This window comes from Manis pentadactyla, chromosome 2 (genome assembly GCF_030020395.1).
Source record: "Manis pentadactyla isolate mManPen7 chromosome 2, mManPen7.hap1, whole genome shotgun sequence".
NCBI classification, from domain to species: domain Eukaryota; kingdom Metazoa; phylum Chordata; class Mammalia; order Pholidota; family Manidae; genus Manis; species Manis pentadactyla.
Window position 1 is genome coordinate 23995185 of NC_080020.1, and position 27932 is coordinate 24023116.

The 27932-nt window shown below is 43.8% G+C and overlaps 1 protein-coding gene across 6 annotated transcripts in view; it reads right to left on the reverse strand.

Moving 5' to 3' along the window:
* AFAP1L1 (actin filament associated protein 1 like 1) overlaps nt 1–25268 on the reverse strand; it is an 81351-nt gene extending 56083 nt beyond the window's left edge. For 2 of the 6 annotated variants that reach the window (XR_008993443.1, XR_008993445.1), the window contains exon 1: nt 24852–25268. Coding sequence is in view for 3 of the 6 variants with exons in the window: in XM_057490937.1 (XP_057346920.1) it covers nt 24852–24891 (40 nt within the window). In the remaining 3 variants the exon portion in view is untranslated. The remainder of the gene's footprint in view (nt 1–24851) is intronic. The other 4 variants (XR_005023935.2, XM_057490937.1, XM_057490928.1 and 1 more) reach the window with 4 other exon arrangements.
* Between the last annotated feature and the right edge of the window lie 2664 nt (nt 25269–27932).

Sequence of the window (27932 nt, forward strand, 5' to 3'; positions counted from 1 at the left end):
GCATTTAATCCATGAACACAATACTTTGATGACCTAGTCCAGCCCTCTCACTGTAAGGGTCCAAGGAAAGTAAGGGTCCAGGTGGCTGACTTAGCTATGTGGTCATACAACCAATTGAAAATAAAAGTACCTAGTGTTAAATTCACACAAAGCTTGATACTTAAATGATGAGTCCTAGAAGAATGGCTAAGGGCACAGGCTGTGTGCAATCCGGGTGCCCCTCCCAGCTCTGCCATTTTCCAGCTACAGGCCCCTGGAAAATTTCTTAGCTTTCCTAAGCTCCAGTTCTTTATCTGCAAACAGTGGGGCAATGATAATAGCCACTTCACATAGTCACATAGTCATTGTGAAGATGAAATGAAGCAATGTGTATGGCACTCACTTTACTTGACAGGTACTCTTGTCATTCACATGTGACCTCCTGGCAGTTTGAGGTGTGGGGGTAGGCTCAACATTGGGGAGAGTCTGGGGGCCTCCGTCAGCTTCACCACGTTGACTGTTCATGGCTCTGGACCTGACACTGAGCTTGGGGTTGGCGATGGTGCCCCTTCCCTCAGGGCGCTCACATCCCAAGGACCCCTCCATGCCAGGTGACGGGACATCTTTTCAATTGTAGGGGCAATAATGCAATCCAAGAATTCTGCTTCTGCAATTTCCATTCAGGAAAGATCTCCTTCACCAATTCTAACCTGCACACCCCTCCCACCTTTGCTCCTGGTCTAGGTCACCTCTGTTTTCTGAGCACAGACTGGGGCATCAGGACAGGACTTTCTTTATGGCTAAAGTTTACTTAGAACCACTAATAAATACATTTCACTGACCTTGTTTAGTTTAGTTGAGACTTAGGGAGGTACAGTGAATTCCAATGAGGAAAAAAACACAGGAAGAAATGGTTTAATCATTGTTTATAAGTCTTCAGTCTTTCACCAAGTGAGACGGGCACAGAAACTCAAGATGGGCGATAATTGTTCTCTGGGATGTACAAATGTTTGCCAAGTAAAATTAGAAACCTATTTAAAGATAGATCTAAGATTAGGCCACTAAGTGCTTATTGTTCCTGGTGAATACTCAACTAAGAGGAAGATCAATTTTCTCTGCTCCTTCACCTTCTCCACCTAATTGAAATAAAAATGAGATTGTATAGAGCAGATATTAAGCCATAGGCAAAAAGCATTTTCCTTGCTCCCAGGACTGTATCTGAACCCTTGATGCAGCCTGAGTGAAACCTTCAGGCAGAAAGCATTTATCACAGCCAGTATGCAGATCAATTTAGAGATCTCAAAGGCAATAAGTCTAATTTCCATTACAAAGTATAAATGAGTAATTAAACTTTAGCAAACTACCAGGTCAGCAAAGTGGGCCCTTTGACTTGTGATCTCATTACTGGCATCTTTGAGACTCTGGAATTTACAAAAATGCTTGGAACAGCTTACAAGCTGCAATTTCATTAAATGGCAAAGCAGTAAGAGGAAACGCAATTTCTCTTTTCCCCATCTCACTAATTGACAAGCTTCTTTAGGGCAAAGATAACTAATCCTTCTTTGTTTCCAAATTCAGAGAAAGTGCAACCAGTCGGATTTAAAAATGGAAAATAGAGTTGTCAGAGTGCGTTTTTAGGAAGGGCTTATAATTTTTCTTTTGGTTTATTCAGATTTCCTTTCTCATTTTCAAACAGCAAAATAACCCAATTTCGATCTCTTAAAAAGGTAACCTGGATACAGAGAAGCCCCTGGGAACAAGAGGAAGCAGAAGGCCAATTTCTCACTGAGCTTAGCTCCCCAAACCCTAATTGGTTGAACTTACTTTCTTCACGTGAATACGGCTACCAATAGATTTAGATTTTGTGATGCATGTTTTGTAAGTGGTGAATTTTAATCCTAACATAGAAATTGGGAAATAATGATCACTAACATATTGAGCAACTCAAACTACTTGAGTTGAAGTCCTCTTTCCCCATTTCTTGGCTGTGCACTTTTAGGACACTTACATAACTGCCTCGTGCTTCATGTACATCACTGGTGAGCTATGACTGTACGTACCTTATCAGTGGGACAGGCCTTAATACATGGGAATGTGCCTAGAGCAGTGTCTGACACACAGGAAGTGCTCAATCAATATTGGCTATTTACATTGCTTTTCCATTACTATTCTATGGCATACCTGCTTTAAAAGATTTATGTGGGTTATTTACATAATTTAATTCTTATGACAAGGTGGGCCAGCCCCATTTTACAGGTGTGGGAACTGAGACTACTGAGAAGCTAGCTACTCAGCGATGCCTGGCCCCCGTGCCCTTCCAGGACGCTGTCTTTGTCCAGCTCTGCAGAGAAGCCCCTACTGATGCACAGGAGGCCTGTAAAATTGCCCCTCTGCTTTGTGGGTGCAGAAATTTCTCCTTCCCTTGCCCATGGTCTCTTCCAAGTTGCTGCAAATCTACCCACTAGGGCCATGGGGATGTCTCACTTTCTTCCTCTGAATTTACAAGCCCTTCTCTCTGAGTCCTAGTGAAGGCCACACAGCGGGCAGAGCCTCAGAGGGGCCGGCACAGTGGTTGGACTCGTATCGTTAATCACTGAAACACACTTCCTGTTGTCCCAGGGTGTTCGGGGAGGACAGCGTTCACGCAGGCTGGAAAAGAACGGAAAAGGAGCAGCAAAGAGACGCAGCTGCAGAGCCAGGGCCGTAGAGCCGAAGGCTTCCGGGAGTTAAATGTAGCTCCTGTGAGGGGGTGCGGGCAAGGGGACAGGGCGCCGTGGAGGGCTCTTGTGGGTGTAATTACAGTTCTCTGCAGAAAACTGAATATCCTTTATGCTGAAAAGAATAGCACAAGTGTGACTCCATGGGACAGAAACAGAATCCCGAGGAAGGGTTGTAGTCAAGAGGAGTGGAAAGATTTGGAATTTGGGATGAGAGGGTCTGCTTTAGGTTGTAACTCCTCCCACTGACGGTGTAGGATTTAGGGTAAGTCATTTAACCCCTCTGAGCATCATTCTCCTCTTCTGTAAGGAGGAGTTTAGTATCCCCATGTGGGAGAATCCCCAAGCAGGAGATGGGGAATTGCTGGGAAAGGGTTTGTAAACTGTGGGGTTATTATCAGGGATGGCAAGGTAGCACAGTTCTCTGATCTACTATTATTTCGGGAGGACAGGGAGGCCAGAGGCCTTGGACGCTGCAGGTCAGTGGGGAAGCAGGTCGTGAGGTCGTTTCTGGTGACTCTCCCAGGAGCCAGGTCAGGGTGACAGGCTCAGGGAAGCCCTGCATCTTAAATGGCCTTTCCAGCAGCCACCCTGCCCAGGTCTGGAAACCACCAGTAGGGCCCCGGTTCTGGGCACGTTGATCCTTAGCCCTGGGCCACCAGGGAAGCCATAGCTCCCTCTCAAGGGGCCATTTCCAGACAGGAGTGGGTGGGGCAAGCCACTGACTCCGAGGAAGTGACTTCTGGCTGTGGGACTGGGCTCTCCCAGAATTGTTCCTTTGTCTGCAGATTTCTCCCTGTTCAGCTCACAAAGGAAATGGTTCCCGGAGGAAGTGGAAAACTGACACACACATGCTTCCTCCACTCCACACAAGATGGCAGCTGTTTCCATTTGCAGCAGTCTGCACCACCTCCTTCCCCAAAAGTTTGGGGAAACAGAAGTAGTCCAGGGAATGGCTTGGGACACCCAATGAAAACAGCAAGTAGGATTTGTGTGCTCTTAAGAGATGTTCCACATGTGCTAAGCTTATTTTGCATGGATTACCTCATTTAATCCTTATAATGACCATGTGAGGTAGACACTGTTTTTACTCTCTGTTCTACACATGAACCAAGTGAGGCTCAGAGAGGCACTGTCATTTGTCTAAAAGCACACAGTTAGCAGAACCAAGATTCAATGACTCTAGAGTCTCAGCTTCCAGTCACTTGCATTGTGCTGCCTTGTGGCCCTCTTCTAATAGTTCCTTACCCCAAAGCTTGCTGAAATAGCAGCAGGCAGCCTCACGACCACTGCACACTGGTATCCATTCATAGGATGGGCACCTAGCCAGAGGCCTAGGTGGGGCTGGTCTGCTGCTGAGAAGTCTGAGTCTGAGGACCCATCTCACCTATTTCTATTGATGCCTGGTGCAGACATTAAGGATTTCTAGCTCGGGGTATGTGGGCAATGCAGGTAATACTAAAGTTATCCAAGAATGACAGAGAACATTTATTGAACAGTTTCTACAAACTGGGCATTGTGCCTAATATTTTTTATTTCTTTTTTAAAATAGGACTTCAGGTGGGTAATAATTGGACTAATCTTCATTCTTGTTTTATGAGACATTGTCATTATTGGTCCTGGCATGCTCCGTTTTTATTTAGTTATTTATTTATGTAATCAATTGTTTTTGCTAATGTAGTAAGCACCCACAAACCTACCATTCAAAGCAAAAGCCAGGATCTGGATGATACGCTGCAGCTAACCGTGATCCCATGCTTCCGCCTCTCCCACCTACCTAACTGCCATCCTGAAGGCTGTATTTGTCATGTCTTTGCTTTTCCTTGTAGACAGTGACACTGCAACTAGATGTATCCATAAAATTAAAATAAAAAACTTCAGTTGTTTTTAACTTTATTAACAGGGTGTAATGCTATAGATAATCTTTTGTGACTTTTTTCTTTGCCATTATACTGCTAAGATTTATGCATCTTGTTTCCTGTCATTGTGTTCATTCATTGTGTTGTATGATATTCCACTGTGGGAATACTCTCCATGCCTAACACTGTGTGCCTATCACTTCATTTAATCTTTTGCAGCAACCCTACCTGGTAGGAGCTCTTCTTATCTTACTTCTACTGACAAGAAACTGAGGCCTAGAGAGGCAAAGCAACTTTCTGGAGATCAAAGGTACCAAGTTTGAATCTTTGTGGCCCCCCATTGTACAGTGTAGAGGAGAAAACACAGAAGCTAGAGCCAAAGCCCAGGGTTTAAGCCTCAGCTTCATATTTACTGGCTGTGTGGCCTTGGGAAAATTGCTTCATGTCTCTGAGCCTCAATTTTCTCAAGATTAAAGTGGGTTGATGATAACTGGCCTACCTACCTTTCAAATCAGACAATGTCTGTGAAAAGTGAAAGCATTCTGTAAATTGAAGTTTTGTACATTGGTAAATTGTGATTAATGGTACATATGCCATCGGCTCCCCTCTCCTCAAACAACAGCCTTTGCAGGATTCCTGAGATGAGACGGAAAAGCTTTTCTGTTCAGAAAGTTGAAGGATTAGCTTGACAATCAGCCCACAGAAACCTCAGTGTGATTTTGTTCATGGTATTTCCTCTGCATGGCCTTTTCTTCTCCAAATGCTACCCACTAATAGCTGTGTCACTTAACTTCTCTGTGTCTCCTCATGTGCAAAATGGATAGTAATAATATCTACACATTAGAGGGCTATCATGCGGATCCAGTGAGGTATAATACAGAATATTTAGAGCAGTTGCTGGTGCATACCAAGTTGACTATTAATGTTATTTAAAATCTCCCCCACTCCCCAGATAGTGCTGCCCACTCATCCTCTGAGAGTTTGTTTAGACCGATTACTCCAGAGACCCATCCTGCTTTCCTGGACAGGTGAGGTCATCCAGTTTTGCCCTCCAGAGCAGCCAGCTTGTGCCATGTCCTTCTCCATTAAACTGAATCCATGAGGGTAGAGACGATGCCTCATTTGATATCTGCCACTGTTTCCCAGTGCCCAGCACGTAACGGGTACATAATACATGCACCAGGGACAGGTTAACTGACAATCTGGAATTCAGAGGAAGGACAGTAGACCAAGGAGGAGACATAAATCCTGCCTATGACAACTGTCTCTAAGAGCAGAACAGCTCATGGGGGTGGGGGAGAGGGAGGGTGGAACAGACTTGTACCCTGGAGCACTGGAAGGGCTGGAGGGCAGACCTGGGCCAGCGGGTGGTAGCTCCGGGCCCACACTATTAGGTTCACTGTATAGAACTTTCAGAATCTGAACTGACAGCAGATGTCCCTTCCAAGAGTGTCCGAGCCCATGGCAGGAAGGCCAGGGAGAGTCAGTACAGTGGGTAGCTGAGACACTGGGCAACTGGGGTGAGAAACACCCAGAATCAGACCTGGGATTTATCCTTCCTAGCCCAGTGATCCCAGGCAGGGGACATCACCTCAGTGCTTTCATCTGTCAAACAGATAATGAGAGCAGTGCTCTCAGGAGCGTGCAGTAAGCAGAGGGGAGATAATGTATGGAGTATGAAGCGTTGTGCCAAGCACATATGAGTCTCTCTGTAAAAGCTGCTTATTACTATTGATGATACTAGCAATCACAGGGGATTTAAGCACCAGCTGGGGTTAGCGTGGCTGTTCTAGGAGGGAGGCTGAAGGTCAGGTTTAGAATGGTCACCCTGCCTGCTGCTCAGGTGGGAAGTCCCTCCTCTTCCCTCTCTCCTTTCCTTCCCCTTGCTTGCAAAAGCCTCCAGTGCTAACCCTGGATTTGGTGCTAGACCAGGTGCCCAGGAACCCAGCCAACAAGGAGCCCAGCCATCCAGTGGCAGCTTTTTTTTTATTTCTTTTTTTTCCCTTTGAGAGGGCATCTCTCATATTTATTGATCAAATGGTTGTTAACAACAATAAAATTCTGTATAGGGGACTCAATGCTCAATGCACAATCATTAATCAACCCCAAGCCTAATTCTCAACAGTCTCCAATCTTCTGAAGCATAACGAACAAGTTCTTACATGGTGAACAAGTTCTTACATAGTGAATAAGTTCTTGCATGGTGAACAGTACAAGGGCAGTCATCAAAGAAACTTTCGGTTTTGATCACGCATCATGAACTATAAACAATCAGGTCAATTATGATTATTGGTTTGATTTTTATACTTGATTTATATGTGAATCCCACATTTCTCCCTTATTATTCTTATTATTATTTTTAATAAAATGCTGAAGTGGTAGGTAGATGCAAGATAAAGGTAGAAAACATAGTTTAGTGCTGTAAGAGGGCAAATGTAGATGATCAGGTGTGTGCCTATAGACTAAGTATTAATCCAAGCTAGACAAGGGCAACAAAACATCCATGGATGCAGAAGATTTCTCTCAAAACAGGGGGGGTGAGGTTCTAAGCCTCACCTCTGTTGATCCCCAATTTCTCACCTGATGGCCCCCCTGTGACTGTGCCTGTCTTAGGTTGTTCCTCCCTTGAGGAATCTTACCCGTCTCTCATCCAGCGGCAGCTTTTGCCAAACCCGTGGGATGATTCCTGCCTCCAGGTCTGGGGGTGGGGAACCAAGAAAATGACGCTTGAAGGTCCTGGGAATGAACGTCTGGAGTCCTGAAGAGCCCCAGACAAATGCCTCCTTGGCCCCCCCAGTAGGCCAGCGATTCTGTTCAGGTGATTCTATTTGTAAATGGACAGAGTTTGAAGTTTTATGTTGCCCTGTTAACATTTAACTTAAACAGGAAGGTGAGTTAATGGTGTACAGTCCGCTGCTCACTGCTGTGTTTACTGCTCCTGACTGGTCACCTCTTTCCAAGCTTCCTTTCCACACTGCCGTCAGCTGGCTGCTGGTTCTGATTTCCCCAAACGGCATCCCGCAGCATGATGCCCTCCTGCTCATGACTCATCAGTGGCTCCCCAGGGCTCAGACCTCAGTTTCCTTTGTGACAGAGATGACAAAAAATTTTCACATGCTGCATGTGTGCCCTGTGGCTTATCCTTAATTCCTCTGTAATTCCATCCCTGCCCAGGAACGGCAGATGGGAGAGAAGTGAGAGGTTAAGTGTTACAGAGAGAGTGGGGGTTCCATTCTAATTCATTAAGAAAGACAATTATTTACAAGTCTGTATTTTAAGTATTAGATTTTTTTTTAATCGAATGTTTCCTATGTCCTGCGTGCTTTCCTTGCCTGAATCCAGTTATGCCCCATATGTAGATGGGAGATTGTTATCTCCATTTTTACTTGAAGGAACTGAGACTCAGGGGATCAGGTGGATTGTGTACAGCTGGAATTCAAACCCTGGCAACCTGACATGGCAGCCGATGCACTGGATCCCACATTATGCTGCCTCTATTATAGTTACAAATCTTGAGCTACACAGCCTCTAGGGCACTGGAACCCACCCAGTAAGGGACCTGCGAGATAAGGCCCTACTTTTGGAAGGACCTGAGGCTCCATTTAACCTCCACCTGCTTCTCTGGGCTGTAGGCACACACCTACCGGACTGCGCTCTGAGCAAGCTTCTGTACCTTCCTCTTTCTGCCATTTCCTCTGTACTCTGCCATTTTCTATACCTGGAAGGCCATCCCCCCTGTGTTTCTGAAGTTCCTGAATAGAAAATATCCCTGAATCCTCTGATCCTTTTTATATTTTCTGTGATGGATGCTGACCAGATATGATCTCATATCACAGGCACTGGTGGCCAAATCTTACTTGTCTGCCCTACTAGAAGATTCTGGGGGCAAAGGGGCCCTGCTTCCCTCTGTGGCCCCTCCAACTGCACTTGACTGCTGGCTGGAGGTGAGGAAAAAGGTCAGTCTCTCTGGCTTCCCAGCACACTCCTACACCAGTGTTCCTCTTGGTTCAAGTGGAGCTAAAAAAATCCCTCTTGGTTTCTTATCGGCTGGATCTGTTCTCAGCAAGCCCTTCAATAAGAATGGGCAGGAAGAAGAAATATTTATTTTACAAATGAATAAATATGATTCTGTCTTCAAAAGAAAGCTTTAGTGTAAATTATAATCTCTCCATTCTAAGATGCCACTGATTTAAGGATGTTTCATCTGCTGAATAATTTGAAGAAAAAAAAAACAGAGAAGAATGAACAAGTTAATATCTTAGTTATAAGAGATTTTCTGATTTTTATAAAAACATATCTTGGTGTAAATAAATTTTAAAAAAGATCCAATTCAACTTTTATTTTCTTTCTTTGGCTCCAGTGCTCTCAGAAATAAACCTTGACTCATCTACTGTGAAGCAGGGGCAGGTATCGGCGATGTGTTCCAGCCGAGTCACAGCCCTGAACCCTGTGCGCTGCTAAGTCAGCGAGGCGTGTCTTGGCCACTAAGGCAGCCCTGAGGCCCCCAAAGGAAATGGGCATGTCTTCTCCCCAGCAGAGAGCTGTCTGTGCACTGCTGATGCCTCATGACCATGTCAATGGTTCTGTGGAAATCTAGCTGGCATTCCATCATGTGACCAGGGGAAGACACTGCCCCTTGAGCTTCAGTTTCTCTGGCTCTTAAATGAGGGACATAGGATCAGACAGGTGGTTTCAAGTGCTCTTCTGATGGAGCTGTGGGATCTGTATCACTTCCTTAGGGGCTGCGCTGGGAGTAGACGGAATGGAGTGGCTGGACTCAGTGTTCCCATTCCCACTTCATCCAGAGCAGCTTTATCCCTTAACATTTTGTTTGCAGAAGGATCGTAGGTAGGGCTAAAGGTAGCTCAAAAAACACTGGTAAATGGCATTCTGGGGTCTTTTCATCATTACTTTTGAGTACATAGTCTTGTATGTTCTAAAAGACAGTGCTTCGCTCCTCAGCCTGGACGCCCCTCAGAGTCACTCTCACCTCAGTGCCCCAGGTAGACCCTCCCAAACTCTCTGCAGTCCAATCCAGGGGTGGGAAAGGTTTTTCTGTAAAGGACCAGATAGTACATATTCTGGGTTTTGCAGGCCACATTTGGTCTCTGCTGCCATGACTCAACTCTGCCCTTGTAGTGAGAAAACAGCCACAGCCATACATGTGTCTGTGTTCCAATACATGTGACTGCGTTCCAATGAAGCTTTACCAAAAGAGATGGCAGGCTGGATTCAGTCCATGGGCTGAAGTGTGCAGATCCTGCATATAATACTTCCACCTGGATGTTGAAAAAACTGAAGCCCAAGATGGGGCTTCAAGGACCTGGGTCTGGTTGGGATCCCTGTCTCCCAGAGAGTGAGCATGCTTCCCTCACCCCACATTGCTCACTTAGCCATGACTCTTAGCCTACTTTGAATTGTGGGCATCTAGGACCACACAGCTGAGGGAATGGTGCCTAGAAAAGACACGTGCCCCACTTCTCTCAGGGGATCAGTTTTCCCCTAGGTTCTTAGAGAGCTATAAAAAGCCCCTGAGCTTGCCTCCTGCAGGACATGCTGTTGGTAAATTCCCCAGAGCTAGAATGACTGCAATGTGACGCCACATCGTGCCTCCGCAGCAGCCTGACAGCTGTGCCAGGGAGAAGAATCACACCCTTTGGCCCTGCACCCCTGCCCCCACTCTGGGCATGGCTGAGATTCCCGGAATGGAATTTTAGATGGAGGCCAAACCCTGCCTGTGCCCCCTGGGGCAGCCTCTTTGTTGATTTCAGGAGAATGAGGGTTTCTTGAATTCTAAATACCAGAATTATGAGGGCCATAGTGAAGGCAGTGTGAATGGTAAGAAATAAAATCTCATGCCAGCTGCCTGGCCACACCACTCACTGACAGGGGATGACCCCTGGAATTTTTCAGATCCCCTTTCCCTCCTGTGCTTTTTGGCACCCTCTCTGCCTACCACTTTGATATCTTTGCCTTCTAAGTCCTTGTGGCTTATTGAGCAAGTCTTGCATATAACTGACCTGGGGATGATCCTCCAGCATTTAGTAAAGAACTTAGATTTGGAGGTGGGAAGGACTGGGTAAATAAATCAACCTTTCTAAGCTTCAGTTTCTTTATCTGTAAAATGGGGATAATTTTATAAATACATATATACACAAATTTTTAATTATGTACTGAAAATGAATTATGGGCAATAATAACTTTTAATGCAACTTTAAATACAAAATTATGTATTTATAATTTATAAACATGCCCTATCTGTGATTTTAGAAAATACAAGCTACTCACTGTATAGATACTCTTAACTCACAGCAGTAGGCAACATTTTTGGGTAGAATTTCTTTCCTAATGAAATTCATGGCATATTCTATGTACATGAAGGCTAAACTTCATCAAATTCATGGTTGTTAAATGACTCAGTGCATGTATTTAAACTGCCTGACTCATGGTAAGTGCTTAGTTGGCTATTATTATTAAACATCTGCTGTGTGTTAGACACTGGAAATGAGATGAAAAGACAATCTCAAACCACAGGACTCATATATATGCATTTAAGTTTGTGCAATAAAACCTCAAAGCCAAGACTGAGGAGGGTGGTGGCCACCCAAAATCAGAGAGGAGGTAGAAGGGGGGATGTGACAAGGAAGTTTTCATAGGGAGGTGATGCTAAGCTGGTCTCTGTCAGGGAGGGGACAGCAGAGTCTATTTCTGAGCCTCAGTTTTTGTATCAGTCCAGTGGGGAGATGTCTCAGCTGTCTACTTTGTAGGGCTTTTGCCAGAGTTAAGGGAAATCACAGAAGAGAAACTCAGGGCTGGAAGGGTCCCCAGAAAAAGAATTTTAGTGTCAATTGTCTGAATATCCCTCTTATTATACAGGTTCCTTCTTGCCCCCAGTGAGCCTCCCAGTGTACGACTGCTGAGTTAGGAGTGTGTATGATTCCCAGAGGCTCCCCAGGCTCTGGACGAAGCACTTCATGGCACTCAACATCTCTGACACTAAGCTAAAATGGACACAGCTGGTAAATGTGAAAATGCTTCTAAAAGTTAAAAGCTTTATGAAAATGTATGTTCTCATATTAAATAAGCAAGTGACTGAGCCAGGACTAGGATATGGGATTCTGCTTCTATGTACAGACCCATTTTCACTCTGGTGCTGTGCATTAGACATTTATTGGAGATTTGTCTTTTCAGGTGTGAGTTCATATACCCTGGGGGAGCCCATGGTGAAGGGCCATGTGGGGTGGGAAAAGAGAAACCCTGAGATAAACGCAGTGCATCTTTAAAGTTCACTGTGCAAAGACTTTTGCGGTGGGGGGGGGAGAATGTTAAGACATATTAGGGACTATCATAGAAAATTTGCTTGGCTTTCTAAAGATAAAATGAGACATTTCAGAAGGCTACTTTGGATATCAGACCCAGACCCTAGAGTCCTGCTTGGTTGAAAAGCGTGCAAGGTGGTGCTAGAGTTAGCAACCAGGAATCCCAGAGGGTGTCTGAACAAGGTCAGGGATCATAATGAAGGCGGTATGTTAGAGCAGTGAGCCTATCAGACCCACCTGGCAGCTTTGCAAAAAGTACACATTCCCAAACTTCATTTCAGACCCATTGATCTCTGGGGATATATTTTCAGTAAACTTCATAGGAGATGATTCTGAGCCCAGCTGGATTTTAGAACCGCTGCTTTTTAGGTAAACAGAGAGTGATCCCTAAGGCAGGCTGGAGAAAGCAAGAGTGGAAATAGGAAGGTGGAGACAGGATAGAGAAGAAATCAGGCTACATTTTTCAGTAACAACAGGATTTGGGGTTTTATTGTGAAAGCATGAAGGCCAAGGAGAAGATGAATATGAGGAAGTCTATGTTTCTGTCCCTAAAATGAGAATTATTGAAATGGAGAATCCTGGAACTGAAAGTGGCCATATCCAACTTCTACTCCGTGAATTTTGTATTTTTCTTTCATTTATTCATTATCCATGATCTCAACAGACATTTTTTGAGCATCTCCTATGTGCCAAGCATTATCCTAGGTGCCACGGAAAGAGCCATGAACAAAGGCAAGAAGGGCCCTGCCCTCACAGAGCTCCTGCTAGCAGCTAATTCAACCCCACAGTTCATTATAATGTGAAAAGTGCAACCACAGAGAAACAGGGGCACCTGTAAAAGGGTGATGTAGCTTGGGAGATTTGGAAAGATTGCCTTGAGGAAGTAGTGTTTGAGCAGATTGCTAAGGGTGAGCAGGAATTAGCCAGGTGAAGGTACAAAGGCCAGTGTGAGGAGACCCCACAGCAAGAGATGGACCAGGGCCCAAAGTAAGTTGGTGACAGATAGGGAACAGCCTTGAGGGCCATCACAGGGATTATAGTTTACGTATTAAGAACAGTGAGAAACCACTGAAGGGTTTAAGCATGATCAGATCTACACTTTTAAATCACTGGCTTTAATTGCATCAGGACCTCTTCTTCCTCAATTCTATCCTTAAGCACAGATAATTCCTAAGACCCGTTAAAAGTTATAATAGAGTGTACATTTAAATAAAAGATGAATGCTTTAGGTTAAAGTATGTACTCCTAGAAGTCCTGGTTTCTATAGTTTGCAAAATCATGCCTAATGAAACCTCTTGAATATTAAGTGACAGTTGTTCTTAGGGTTTATATTATTGTGGTCCCCAAAGGAGCAATTCTGTGGCTTCCCTATCTGTGGCCATTCAACCTCTGCTTCATTATATCCTTGGGAACTCCAATTCTATTATTGAATAGCTCTTTTCATTTGTATGTTTTGCCTAGATCAAGCCCAAATTGGCCTCTGTTTAACCTCTTGTGCAGCCTTCTGGAGTTTTTCTATTACAGGACTGATCCCACGTCCCCTCTTCAAATTTAGTCTTGTTCACAATCAGCCCTATTTCCTTCATAGCTCTTCACGTGGTTATGTTGTTAGCAGAAAAAGAGGAACAGGAAGGGTGATATGATTTGGTGGTGAATAAGATGAGTTCAAAATTGGGTCACTCGGAGGTTCGGTTGACCTCCAAATGGAAATGTACCACAGCAGGAGGCAATGCAGGAGTGGAGCCCAACTCATCCTGAAGATGGACATTGGCAGTTACCCTTATAGAGGGCTTGATATACTATGGGGGTGAGTGTACAGAGAGGGCTGTGGTGGTGAGGACAGGGGCAAGAACCATCAAAGAAGAAAAAACAAGTGAGCCGGGGGAAGATGGGAAATAACAATTAGTAAATATATACGAGAAGCCAGGCACTGGGTGCTGGGCAAATACTACCACATTTCTGTCTCCTGTTTCTGGGTGTCATTCTTCCTGCTTTACAGACAGAGGGAACAAGACTTGGTTGGGTAACTTGTCTAAGGGCAAGAGAGCCCAGAGGCTATGAACATCCATAACAGTGGGGCTGGGGAGCCTGAGGAGAGGCAGAAAGGCTTCCTGGAGGGATGGAGCAGAGGTCATCTACCCTAGACTGACTTGGTTCCCAAATCAGGGGCTTTCTCTAGCCCTGCAAATTAGAAAACATCTAGAAAGGAAGAGGAGGTCAGCACAACTGCAGAACTACAAAGAAGTCCAAGAGATGGGGCCTGGAAGAGGCAAAAAATCAGACAGAATGGAGCCACTGTGACCCTGAAGGTGGGCTCTCTGCAGACCATGTGATTGGGCATGAGACCGGGCGGGGGATATGTGGGAAGGGACAAGAGCCTGTAAGCACCGATCATGTGTTTGAGAAGAGTGGCCAGGAAAGGAAGGAGGAAAAGGGTAGTGGGTGTGTATGGGGGGCTTTACTTTTTTGTTCAGTTGTAAGTTTTTTTGGAAGAGTAAGAAGGGTATGAGAAGTTGGTAGTATCCAAAAACAGGATTGTTTTCCTGACCAAAGATCAGAAGAATGCAATAATGACAGGCTCCCGGCAGAGGGTGAGGAGGGAGGAACTTATTTGGCAGGGCGCTCACCCATGTGAGAAGGCGGGTTTGAAACTGATATTTGAGGGAGAGGCAGGAAAAACCTTGTCTGAAAAAGAGGAGCCAAATGCCATGGAGACTGAGTAGATAAGGAAATGGAAGCACTGCCAGGGTAGCAGCCTGGAAGCCTCTACAGGAGAGAGTAGGATCAAATCTCATGGCCCTGTATGACTCTGTAATATAGCTATCACAGAGAATGGTCAAAATTCAAATAATTGTATTTGATAAATACAACATCTATTACTACTGAATGTTTCCTAAGTGCAAGCCTACATGTATTACCTTTCTACATGGCATTCAAATGAAATGAAACTGAAGTTCAGAGAAATTAAGTTAATTTACTCAATTCATACAAGTTCGTACAACCAGAAAGTTGCAGTCAAAACTTAAACCCAAGTTTATCCATTTCCTGAGCCATCAGCCCTACTGAGTCTTCAGGATGGCAAAGATGACCTCAGAGGACATATTTGGATGGAAAAGATGAATATCAATGAGAAGTCCTTTCTGAAAGACAGTAACCAACAGAAGCAGTAGAGAATGAACTTGGGATGTCTGGGGAGAGGTGTATCTGTGTGGGAATTCATAGCCATGGGGACAGAGGTTGGGTGGTAAGTCACTGGACAGGAGCTCATCATAGGAGAAGCTACAGGTTACAGGCTCTTGGCCCTTGGACACTATGAATAGGGAAGATGTGGCTTTCCTAACATGGATCTCAAAGCTGGTCTAATAGAGGCAAGACAGAATGGTTTCTTCTGTCATCTCTGGAGCAGTAAAAATCTCATTTACTAAAAAGCAGAGCTTCAGATTATTTCTTGAGTTTCCTGGTAGACAGTACAATCTCCCAAAGAATACAGACTGCAGCAAAAGATAATCCCACCTTGGGTTGAATTCAGCTACTTAAAAAAGAAGTAGTTGTAGCCCAAAGTCAGTAAAAGGAGGGACATAATAAAGATTAGAGCAGAAGTAAATACAATTGAGAAGAATAAAACAATAGAAAGAATCAATGAAAGCAAGAGCTGGTTCTTCAAGAAAATAAACAGAATAGATAAACCCTTAGCCAGACTTATCAAGAAAAAAAGAGAGCCTGCACACATAAACAGAATCAGAAATGAGAAAGGAAAAATCACTACGGACACCACAGAAATACAAAGAATTATGAGAGAATACTATGAAAAATTATGTTAACAAACTGGATAAACTAGAAGAAAATGGACAACTTTCTAGAAAAATACAACCATCCAAGGCTGACCCAGGAAGAAACAGAGAATCTGAATAGACCAATTACCAGCAAGGAAATTGAATAGGTAATCAAAAAACTACTTAAGAACAAAATGCCTGGACCAGATGGTTTCACTGCTGAATTTTATCAAACATTTAGTGAAGACCTAATACCCATCCTCCTTAAAGTTTTCCAAAAAGTAGAAGAGGAGGGAGTACTTGTAAACTCATTCTACAAGGCCAACATCACTCTAATACCAAAATCAGGCAAAGACCCCACCAAAAAAGAAAATTACAGACCAATATCCCTGATGAACATAGATGCAAAAATACTCATCAAAATATTAGCAAACCAAATTAAAAAATACATCAAAAAGATCATCCATCATGATCAAGTGGGATTCATCCCAGGGATGCAAGGATGGTACAACATTTGAAAATCCATCACCAACATCCACCACATCAACAAAAAGAAGCACAAAAACCACATGATCATCTCCATAGATGCTGAAAAAGCATCTGACAAAATTCAACATCCATTCATGATAAAAACTCTCAACAAAATGAGTATAGAGGGAAAGTACCTCAACATAATAAAGGCCATATATGATAAACCCACAGCCAACAGTGAGAAGCTGAAAGCTTTTCCTTTAATATTGGGAACAAGACAAAGATGTCCACTCTCCCCACTTTTATTCAACAGAGTTCTGTAGGTCCTAGCCATGACAATCAGACAGCACAAATAAATAAAAGGCATTCAGATTGGTAGGAAGAAGTCAAACTGTCCCTGCTTGCAGATGACATGACATTATATATAAAAAACCCTAAAGAATCCACTCCAAAACTACTAGATCTAATATCTGAATTCAGCAAAGTTGCAGGATACAAAATTAATATACAGAAATCTGTTGCATTCCTATACACTAATGATGAACTAGCAGAAAGAGAAGTCAGGAAAACAATTCCATTCACAAGTGAATAAAAAAGAATAAAATGCCTAGGAATAAACCTAACCAAGGAAGTGAAAGACCTATACTCTGAAAACTACAAGACACTCATGAGAGAAATTAAAGAAGATACCAATAAATGGAAACACATCCCGTGCTCATGGATAGGAAGAATTAATATTGTCAAAATGGCCATCCTGCCCAAAGCAATCTACAGATTCAATGCAATCCCTATCAAAATACCAACAGCATTCTTCAATAAACTAGAGCAAATAGTTCTAAAATTCATGTGGAACCACAAAAGACTCTGAATAGCCAAAGCAATTCTGAGGAGGAAGAGTAAAGGTGGTGGTGGGGGGTGGGATTCTGCTCTCTGACTTTAAGGTCTACTACAATATCACAGTAATCAAGACAATTTGGAACTGGCACAGGAACAGACCCATTGACCAATGGAACAGACTAGAGAGCCCAGATATAAACCAAGCATATATGGTCAATTAATATACATAAAGAAGCCATGGATATACAAGGGGGAATGACAGCCTCTTCAACAGCTGGTGTTGGCAAAACTGGACAGCTACATGCAAGAGAATGAAACTGGATTATTGTCTAACCCCATACACAAAAGTAAACTCAAAATGGATCAAAGATCTGAATGTAAGTCATGAAGCCATAAAACTTAGAAAAAAACATAGGCAAAAATCTCTTGGACATAAACATGAGCAACTTCTTAATGAACATATCTCTCTGGGCAAGGGAAACAAAATCAAAATGAACAAGAGGGACTATATCAAACTAAAAAGCTTCTTTACAGCAAAGGACACCATCAGTAGAACAAAAAGACATCCTACAGTATGGGAGAATATATTCATAAATGACAGATCCGATAAAGGATTGACATCCAAAATATATAAAGAGCTCATGCACCTCAACAAACAAAAAGCAAATAAGCCAATTAAAAAATGGGCAGAGAAGCTAAACAGATAGTTCTCCAAAGAAGAAATTCAGATGGCCAACAGGCACATGAAAAGATGCTCCACATCACTAATCATCAGAGAAATGCAAATTAAAACCACAATGAGATATCACCTCACACCAGTTAGGACGGCCAACATCCAAAAGTTAAACTAGAAATGTTGGCGAGGATGTGGAGAAAGAGGAACCCTCCCACACTGATGGTGGCAATGTAAATTAGTTCAACCATTGTGGAAAGCAGTATGGAGGTTCCTCAAAAATCTCAAAATAGAAATACCACTTGACCCAGGAATTCCACTCCTAGGAATTTACCCTAAGAATGTAGCAGCCGAACCAAATAAAAACAGAGAAAAAGCAATATATGGAAACAAATGACAACAATAATTCAACACTGCAATATCTGTGGGATGCAGCAAAGGCGGTGCTAAGAGGGAAGTATATTGCAATACAGGCCTACCTCAGAAAAGAACGACAATCCCATATGAACAGTCTAAACTCACAGTTAATGAAACTAGAAAAGAAGAGAAATTGAGGCCCAAAGTCAGAAGGAGGAGGGACATAATAAAGATTTGAGCAGAAAAAAATAAAACTGAGAAAAATAAAACAATAGAAATCAATGAAAGCAGGAGTTGGTTCATTGAGAAAATAAAATAAATAACCCCCTAGCCAGACTTATCAAGAAAAAGAGAGTCTACATGCATAAACAAAATCAGAAATGAGAAATGAAAAATCACTACAGATGCCACAGGAAAAAAATTATTAGAGAATACTATGAAAAATTATATGCTAACAAACTGCATACACTAGAAGAAATGGACAACTTTATATAAAAATACAACCTAGCAAGGCTACCCAGGGAGAAACAGAAAATATGAACAGACCAATTACCAGCAACGAAATTTAATTCATAATCAACAAACTACCTAAGAACAAAATCCCTGGACCACATGGATTCAAAGCTGAATTTTATCAAACATTTAGTGAAGACCTAATACCCATCCTGCTTAAAGTTTTCCAAAAAGTAGAAGAGGAAGGACTTACACTCATTCTATGAGGCCAGCATCACTCTAATGCCAAAACCAGACAAAGACACCACAAAAAAGGAAAATCACAGTCCAACATCCCTGATGAATATAGACGCAAAATACTCAACAAAATACTCCAAACCAAATACAAAAATACATCAGAAAGATCATCCATCATGATCAAGTAGGATTTATTCCAGGAATGCAAGGATGGTACAACATTTGAAAACCTATCATCATCATCCACCATATCACCAAAAAGGGTAAAAACCACATGATCATCTCCATAGATGCTGAAAAACTATTCAACAAAATTAAATATCCATTTGTGATAAAAACTCCCAACAAAATGGGTATAGAGGGCAAGTACCTCAACATAATCAAGGCCATATATGACAAACCCACAGCCAACATCATACTTAACAGAGAGAAGCTGAAAGCTTTTCCTTTAAGATTGGGAATAAGAGAAGGATGCCCCCTCTCCCCGCTTTTATTCAACATAGTTACAGAGTTCCTAGCCATGGAAATCAGACAACACAAAGAAATAAAAGGCATCCAGATTGGTAATGAAGAAGTTAAACTCTGACTGTTCGCAGATGACATGATATGGTACATAAAAAAACAAAAAGAATCCACAACAAAACTATGAGATCTAATATCTGAATTCAGCAAAGTTGCAGGAAACAAAATTAATACATAGAAATCTTGCATTCATATACAATAATGATGAATTAGGAGAAAGAAATCAGGAAATCAATTCCATTCACAATTGAATCAAAAAGAATAAAATACCTAGGAATAAGCCTAAACAAGGAAGTAAAAGACATATACCATGAAACTACAAGACACTCATTAGAGAAATTAAAGATACCAATAAATGGAAACATGCATGGTGCTTATGAATAGGAAGAATTAATATTGTCAAAATGGCCATACTGCCTAAAGCAATGTACAGATTCAATGCATCCCTATCAAAATACCAACAGCATTCTTCAATGAACTAGAACTAATGGTTCTAAAATTCATATGAAACCACCAAAGACCCCAAATAGCCAAAGCAATCCTGAGAAGGAAGAATAAAACAGCGGGGATCTCGCTTCCCAACTTCAAGCTCTACTACAAAGCCACAGTAATCAAGACAATTTGGTACTGGCACAAGAACAGACCCACAGACCAGTGGAATGGAATTGAGAGGCCAGATATTAACCTAAACATATATTCTCAATTAATATACGATAAAGGAGTCATGGATACACAATGGGGAAATGTCAGCCTCTTCAACAGCTGGTGTTGGCAAAACTGGACAGCTACATGTAAGAGAACGAAACTAGATCATTGTCTAACCCCAGACACAAAAGTAAATTCAAAATGGATCAAAGACTGGAATGTAAGTTATGAAACCATAAAACCCTTAGAAGAAAACATAGGCAAAAATCTCTTGGACATAAACATGAGCAACTTCTTCATGAACATATCTCCCCGGGCAAGGGAAACAAAAGCAAAAATGAACAAGTGGGACTATATCAAACTATAAAGGACACCATCAGAAGAACAAAAAGACATTCTACAGTATGGGAGAATATACTTATAAATGACATATCTGATAAGGGGTTGACATCCAAATTATATAAAGAGCCCACACACCTCAACAAACAAAAAGCAAATAAGCCAATTAAAAAATGGGCAGAGGAGAAAAAAAAGAATGCAGCAGCCCAGTTTGAAAAAGACATATGCACCCCTATGTTTATGCACCACTATTTACAATAGCCAAGAAATGGAAGCAACCTAAGTATCCATCAGTAGATGAATGGATAAAGAAGATGTGGTACATATACACAATGGAATATTATTCAGCCATGAGAGGAAAACAGATCCTACCATTTGCAACAACATGGATGGAGCTAGAGGGTATTATGCTCAGAGAAATAAGCCAGGTGGAGAAAGACAAGTACCAAATTATTTCACTCATCTGTGGAGTATAAGAACAAAGCAAAAACTGAAGGAACAAAACAGCAGCAGACTCACAGAACCCAAGAGTGGACTAACAGCTACCAAAGGGAAAGGGACTGGGGAGGATGGGTGGGGAGGGAGGGATAAGAGGGAAAAGGGGACATTATGATTAGCACATGCAATGTAGCGGGGGGCACCTGGAAGGCAATTTAACACAGAGAAGACAAGTAGTGTTTCTATAGCATCTTACTACCCTGATGGACAGTTACTGTAATGGGGTACGTAGTGGGGACTTGATAATGTGGGGAGTCTAGTAACCATAATGTTGTTCATGAAATTGTACATTAATGATAGCAAAAAAAAGAACTAGTTGTTAAGTGGAAGGAAAAGAACTTTGGGGAAATGAATTACTTCATATGAGCTAGGCAGATCAGACATAAATATGGACATTAAGAAGGCATACTAAAAAGCAGAGAAGATTTAGACCAAAGACTGTAAAGAGAGGATGGCTTGAGTAGACCAAAAAGTTCACAATAGCAAAATTGTGAAGACACAGCCACAATCAATAGGCACAAATAAATAGAATAAATAAGAGAAAATGGACATGCTGGGATATGTATTAGTATTTTATCAGTCACTCAGAAATGGCAGTTGTATAGTGGTCCAGTTATTGAAGATCAGAAATGAGTCTGATGAAAAGATACTGTCATTATTACAATAGCCATCATTTATTGAATGGGTCCCACATGCAAGGCATTGTTTGAAGTATTTTCCATGCATTTAATATTTACAATCCCAAGAAATAGGTATTATTAATATCCATATTTTATCCTCATATGGGGACAGAGAGTTGGTTAACTTGTCCTGTAGAAGGTGGTGTCTACAGTCGTTACTGTAAGTGAGGGTGTTAGCTTCACCAATGGCTGATTCTCCTTGTATGATATTCAGGAATTGTGAAATCCTACTGGAAATAATTTCATTATAGTGGTTTCTGTGTCTGCTATCACATCATGTAGATCCTGCTTTACTCATGGGGAGACACATATTCTGTTAGAAGAGAAATCCTGCTCCCCAGGTTTGTTCTCCTTCTTGAGTCAGTTGACTTTGATGCTGAGCTTTTATGCTATAATTGTTCCTGGGAATCTGAACAGTGCAGCTGAGGCACAGTGGACCTGGAGCAGGAAGACTTGGCATACAGGGCCTGCCCTAAGGCTTGGACAGGTCACCTGCCACCATGGAGGCCGTCAGCAGCAAGCTTAGATCAAGACTTTGGTTCATGGTCAGTTCTGCCTCACAGATGGTGAAAGACTGTGCAAGTTAATGTCAGCAACCCAACCCCACTGCTCTGGACTGGACTGTATCTTCCCAATTCATATGTTGAAGCCTTAATCCCCAGTGTGAGTATAATTGGAGTTTGGGCCTACAGGGAGGTTCTTATGGTTAAATGAGGTCATAAGCGTAGAGCCTCATCCAATATAACTGATGTCTTTCTAAGAAGAGGAAGATAAATTAGAGATATCTCTCTCCATACATGCACAGAGAAGAGGCCATGTGAAGACACAGTGAGAAGGCAGCCACTTACAAGCCCAGAAGAGAGGCAGGCCTCACTGATAATCAACCTGAATGGCACCTTGATCTTGGACTTCTAGCCTCCTGAACAGTGAGAAGATAAATCTGTTGTTTGAACCACCCAGTCTCTGGTATTTTGTGATGGCAGCTCTAGATGATTAATAAACCTGCCAAGCCTACTTTCCTACCAGGTGGGGACTAATGATAATACATGCTCATAGCCGCTGTCTGCTCATGTGTTCTAAGAAAGGCCATATAAAAAGCTGAGGGTAGTGCCTCATGCACAGTAAGAGCCTGATGATTTTCAGTTATGTTATTAATACTGAAATGTAGTTTCTTCCCCAGTATCCTGGATATGACAGTCTTACTTCCCGCACAGTAGTTATGGGGCTGCAATGACACCTGTGTTTCTTAAGTCTTCCTTCCCTGACAACAGTCCAACAGGAGAGAGTGCACACACCCACCTGGGGACAGGGGTGTGACAGGAAAGGTCTGCTGGAATGATTTTTGAAGTCTCATGTTTTATCTTAAAAACACTTATGCATCTTGCACTCTAATTCATATATAGTCGTGTTTCCTTTAATTCATAAGATGTTGGCATAATTTATCGGGTAGACAACTTACAACCTAGATAGAAACTTGGTCTTGTGCGCCTCAACCACGTGACCATTTTACTCGAATTTTGAGAAGGCCTTTGCAAGTCACAAAGAATTGTCCTGATGTGAAGATTTAGTAGATTCTTTTTAAAAAATCAACATTGCAATTAATCAATTTGGGGTGCACCATAAAGTGTCTTTCATATACTAATTAACTAACTGAACCAACTGCTATTAGTGAGCTTCTACTGTGTGCCAGCAGAGCAACCACACAGATGCATTCCCAGCCTTCCAGAAGCTTACAATCAGGCAGGCAGGACACCAAACACACAACCCAATAAGTAACTCTTTGAGTTATGGCACATTGTGACAAGAGTTGTAAAGGAAGTATGCTTTGAAAGCCTGCAGCAGGGGAGCAGGTAAGAGCCCTAGAACATTCTGAGTACCAACAGATTCCTGGGGAGCCCAGCTTCCTAGGAAGAGTGCTCTGGAGGCAGCCTCCTTAGGTGAGGTGTTAGTTATTATGCTTTTAAAGCTCAGTCAATTATTGTCACCCTTGGTTCATCTAAGGAGGGTATTGTTTCCACAAGTCTGGGAAGGCTAGGTATGGATTTTTATACTGGGGACCAGACAGGGTGATATTTGACAACTTTCAGGGAGGTGATGGACTTGGGGGCAGTGCTCTTTGCCTTAGATGTATGATGTGGGAGGTGGGAATGCAGGCCTGAAGGGGCATTAGAGGTGCCTCCTTTCTCGTCCTGTTTTTCTTCCCTAGTGAGCGTGTATGCACTTTGCAAACTTGACCAGGCGTCAGTTAACAGGTGAGAACCGCTCTACAGATCACAGTCTTAGTGCCCAAAGAGCCAACCAGAAGCCCCGTCCATTTCCTGCCTGCCTTTCCAGGTCCTGAGAGGAGGAGGTGTCTACAGTATTTTGTTGGGATGGGGTGGGTGGGGACATTGTATACATCATGTTGGACTGGAAGCCAGCGGTTCTCTACAGAACTCCTTCCGCCTGGCTTTGCCTGTACTAGGAGTGCAGGGGAGCTTATGCCCAAAGCTGCTCATGGGCTCATCCCTGCCACCAGGCCTCCTGTAGCTTCCACATCCCCAGTCAGTGCGTGTTTCCTTCCTGGGGGCCTCAGCACAGCAGAGGCAGATGGAAGAAAGGTGCAAAATTATTGTAGGGAGGGGGAGGGACTTTCACAACAGCAACAATGCTTCAGGAATGTTGGCACAGCACTCAACCACTCACAAGCACATTCACACCTGCTATCTGTCTGGCTCTCAGAGGTGGGCGCTGATCCCCAGCCTTAGACTCTGCCTCCCATTTCTTTACAGACACATGCCCTTTGAGATGTCTAGGCCTTTTCTAGACCACGGTCCCAAGGAAGGCTGAACTCTTTCCTCATGTCAATTCCAATTTCTGCAAGCCCTCACCACTTCTGTGAAACTTCTATCAAACATACTTCTGAAAGAGTCGGGGCAGGAAGGGGTTGCAGAGAACATCTAGTCCAACCTAGCCACTAGCCCAGAGAAGAGAAAGGACTGAGCTAAGGCCACGCAGCCTGTCGGGAACCCACCGGGGCTCAGACACCTGAGGGCTGACACGCACGCGCACACTGCCCGCATTCTCCTAATGCCGTACATAGCTGCAAACTTCGCCCTCCTGGGGCTTCTCACGGGCGCACAGTGGGTGCTCTAAGTCGCGGTGTTTGGGAGTGTAACCTGTCACCCTTATTTTACCCTTCCTGCGGGGAATGGGGTGGGAGGGGCTCGCCATTCTCAGGGATCCTGTAGGGGATTCTTCGACAAAGTTAAGACTCTAGTACGCACACTGGAGGCGACTCAGCCCCGGGACTGAGGGACCGGCACACGCGGGCTGCCCTGGCAGGAGAAACCTGTGCACAGAGCACCGGCCTTTCCACAGCCTGCTCGCGCGTCCCCTCCGACCGCTGCCCGGCGCCCACCCCACCGACACCCCTCCGCCGCCTCCCTCCTCCACCTCTCGGGACGCTCGCGCCCCGTGGCAGCCAAGTTCCGGCGCCGCGGCCGCTCTTACCCCGGCTTTGGTCCATGGCGCCGGCCGATCCCCGCGGCATGTCACGCAGGGCGCAGTGGCCCCAGTGGGGCCGGCGGCGGGGGACGCGCTGCGCACTCCAGCCCAGGCCGCGGGAGCGCCCCCCTCGCGTCTCCTCCCCCGGACAGGATGCTCGCCGGGTGCCCCCGCCCCTCCACACGGCTCCCGGAATAGAAGCGGAGCACGCCTCTCTCCTGGCGCGGCCGTCCGGTGTCCCCCGTCCCGCGCACGCCCTGCCTTCCGCACACTCCCCGCCCTCCTCCTGCTGGGGGCCGCCGCGCTGCCACTCTGACCCGGACCCGGGCGCTGTTCAGCTGCATCTGCACTCAGCTAGCGAAGGGGGCCTTACTGCCACCTGCCAGCCCATTTCATCTTCAGATAGCCGGGACTGTTGACAACGTGTTTTTGCTTTTTTCCGATGGAATCAAACCCTCTCTCCCTGCAGCTGCCACGCATTTCCTGGCTTTGGGCTTATCTTCAACAGGGCCCTCCTGAGTACCTTCTAGTGCCAGCTGGTGGACCAGGTACTATGCTGCTGCAACATCAGTAATGATATGAAAGAGGAGTTAAATAATAATAAAGATCTTGGGAAAACAGGATTGCTAAAAGGTGGGCAATGGCTGAGACACTTCCAACTTTTGATGTTCCCACACTGTGTATTAAAACGTGAAGAAATGCCAAAAGGAGTAATAAAAATTGCGGAAATGAATCCTTTAGCATGCAAAATACAATGCAATATAATTGTACTCTTCAGATAATTGCAGAACATAGAAACAAAATATTGCTATGGCCAGTGGGGTCCAGAAATGGGATTTAAGTTTCAAGTTGTATGAAGAATGTCAGTTTCTTTCATACTATTAGTATCTCTCTGTGAAAACAGGTATAACTCCTTCAGAGACAATGCCTGACGCCTAAATTTAAGGCCCTTTACAAAGTGAAGTCCAAGCCCAGCTGTCCTTCTAGACACCCTCTTCCCCAAGATGGGCCAGGTCACGGTTTTCCTTTCTGACTAGGCCACTCCTTTAACTCAGAACATTCTGGCATTGGGAACACCTACCTTGTGTAAAGGCAGAGAGACAAGAAAGGTCCTGGGAACAGCATCCTGTACTTTCCCAGACTGGGAATATTTTGGGCAAGCTGAAATGAACACTCTTTGCAAAATTGCATGGGTTAGTTTGTTTAGTGTGTATGTGTATGAGCATGCAGAAGAAATGTGTAGTGAAAAAATGGGACTTGGATCTGAAAACGTGTGAGCTCTTGCTCTATTTACTAAGTGCATAACTTTCAGTCTATGAAGCCTGCCTGCTCATCTGTGTTGTGGGAAACCTCATTCTGACCTCACAAGGCTATTGGGAGAGCAAATGAAATGATGATACAGATCCACTTTATAAACCATAAATAGCTATAAAATGTGAGCCATTATTATTTTCCAAGTTATTCTTTGTTCCTGCCCCCTTTTCCAATTTGAAAAGGTCGGTTTAAATTCTGAAGCAGACAACCAACAATTTACCAGTGGATTAAGTTCCAAAAGCTCACTGTTTGAACTCAGAAACCCTTGGAATCAAAGCTGTAAATTGTAGTTAAGTTCCCAGGCTAACCCATTAATACTTTTTAAAACATAATATTTCACTTAAAATAATTTTAACAAAAACAGATAGAGACTTTGGTAGATTTTTAAAAGAACTTCCAAAACTTTCAAGTGCTTGAAATTGGAACAGAAAAGTCAGAAGGGATAAGGAGAATTTACACATATCTGTGGAATAATTTATGGAGTGGAATCTACTAAGCTGTGGTCTTGGAAAGACGTAAAGATGAGAGAACATGGTCTGTGCCCAGTACTACTAAGGATTAACTAAAAGAAGCACCTAGCTGTTCTGGTTTAATTACCCATAATGCCCACTAGGTGGCACTGTTGACTAAATTGACTGCAGCTTGGTTGCTGTCAGCAATGGAATGAGATGAATGAGGCAGCTGTGTTTTAAACAATGAATCACTATATATTTCAGTTTTCAGTTTACCTTCAGGCTTACAGTGTGGCGTGGGTTAGGCTGAGGGTAAGGAGTGAGGACGCACAGGTAGAGTGAGGATGAGGGTGAGGGTGAGGATTAGGCTGCAGGTTGAGCATTCTAATTCCCAGCATGATAAGCAGAATGATTACCTCTAACATAGGACATCTGGCGTACCACCCATACCCCTTGCTTGTTGTAGGAAAGTGATTAAAAGGCAGCCTATGAGCAGGTCCCAGGCAGGAAACTCACTCTCCAGGGCCAGGCAGGAAACAAATGGCTTCCTCTATGATCCCTATAAGTCATGGTAGCCCAAGCACAAATAGGGGACTTTGATCTGTGTTCCACTTTCTCTAATGCTGCCAGGCCCATCACTACCCACCGCTCAAAGGTCCACATGCACAACTGAGGCCCCAGGCCCTAATCAGTGAAAGTGCTGTCCTACCATACAGCCTGTTTCCAGGAAACAGTTGTCACAGTCACCTCTGTGACATCATGGATGTATAACAACACTGGTGCTCATGCAAGTCATCTGGAGCAGAAGTGCTTCCCATCTGAAGCATCCCCTGCAGAGCCCGAGATGCTGAATTTTCCCAGATGGCAAACATCAGGGGTTCACTCCCACATACAGAGAACCCCAGCACAAGTTTCACACCCCCTGCATCCATCCAGCCTCACAGGCCTCTATTCCCCTGGGTCCTGGTCAGGGATCAGGATGAAATTCAAGGATATGCTCTCAGGGTTCTGATGGGTGCTGGGTTAGTTTTTGGATTTGTTCAGGGATTTGTGTTGGGGTTCATGTGTTGGATTCATGCTCAGGGGTCAGACCTGGGGTGGGCTTCATTTGCAGTGGTTAGGTGTTGGGTTTCTCTTCAGGACTTCATGGTGCAGAATCAGGTTTAAGCCTCAGAACTTAGGGTTCAGCCTTGTGAGTTCAGGGTTTCTGGGTTAGGCTCTCGGTGGCAGGGTGCAGGCAAGGGTTAAGGTTTAGGGTTGAAGTTAATATTCAAGGTAGTTTTGATTGTTAGGGTTAGGGCTAAAGGTTAGGGTCAGGGTT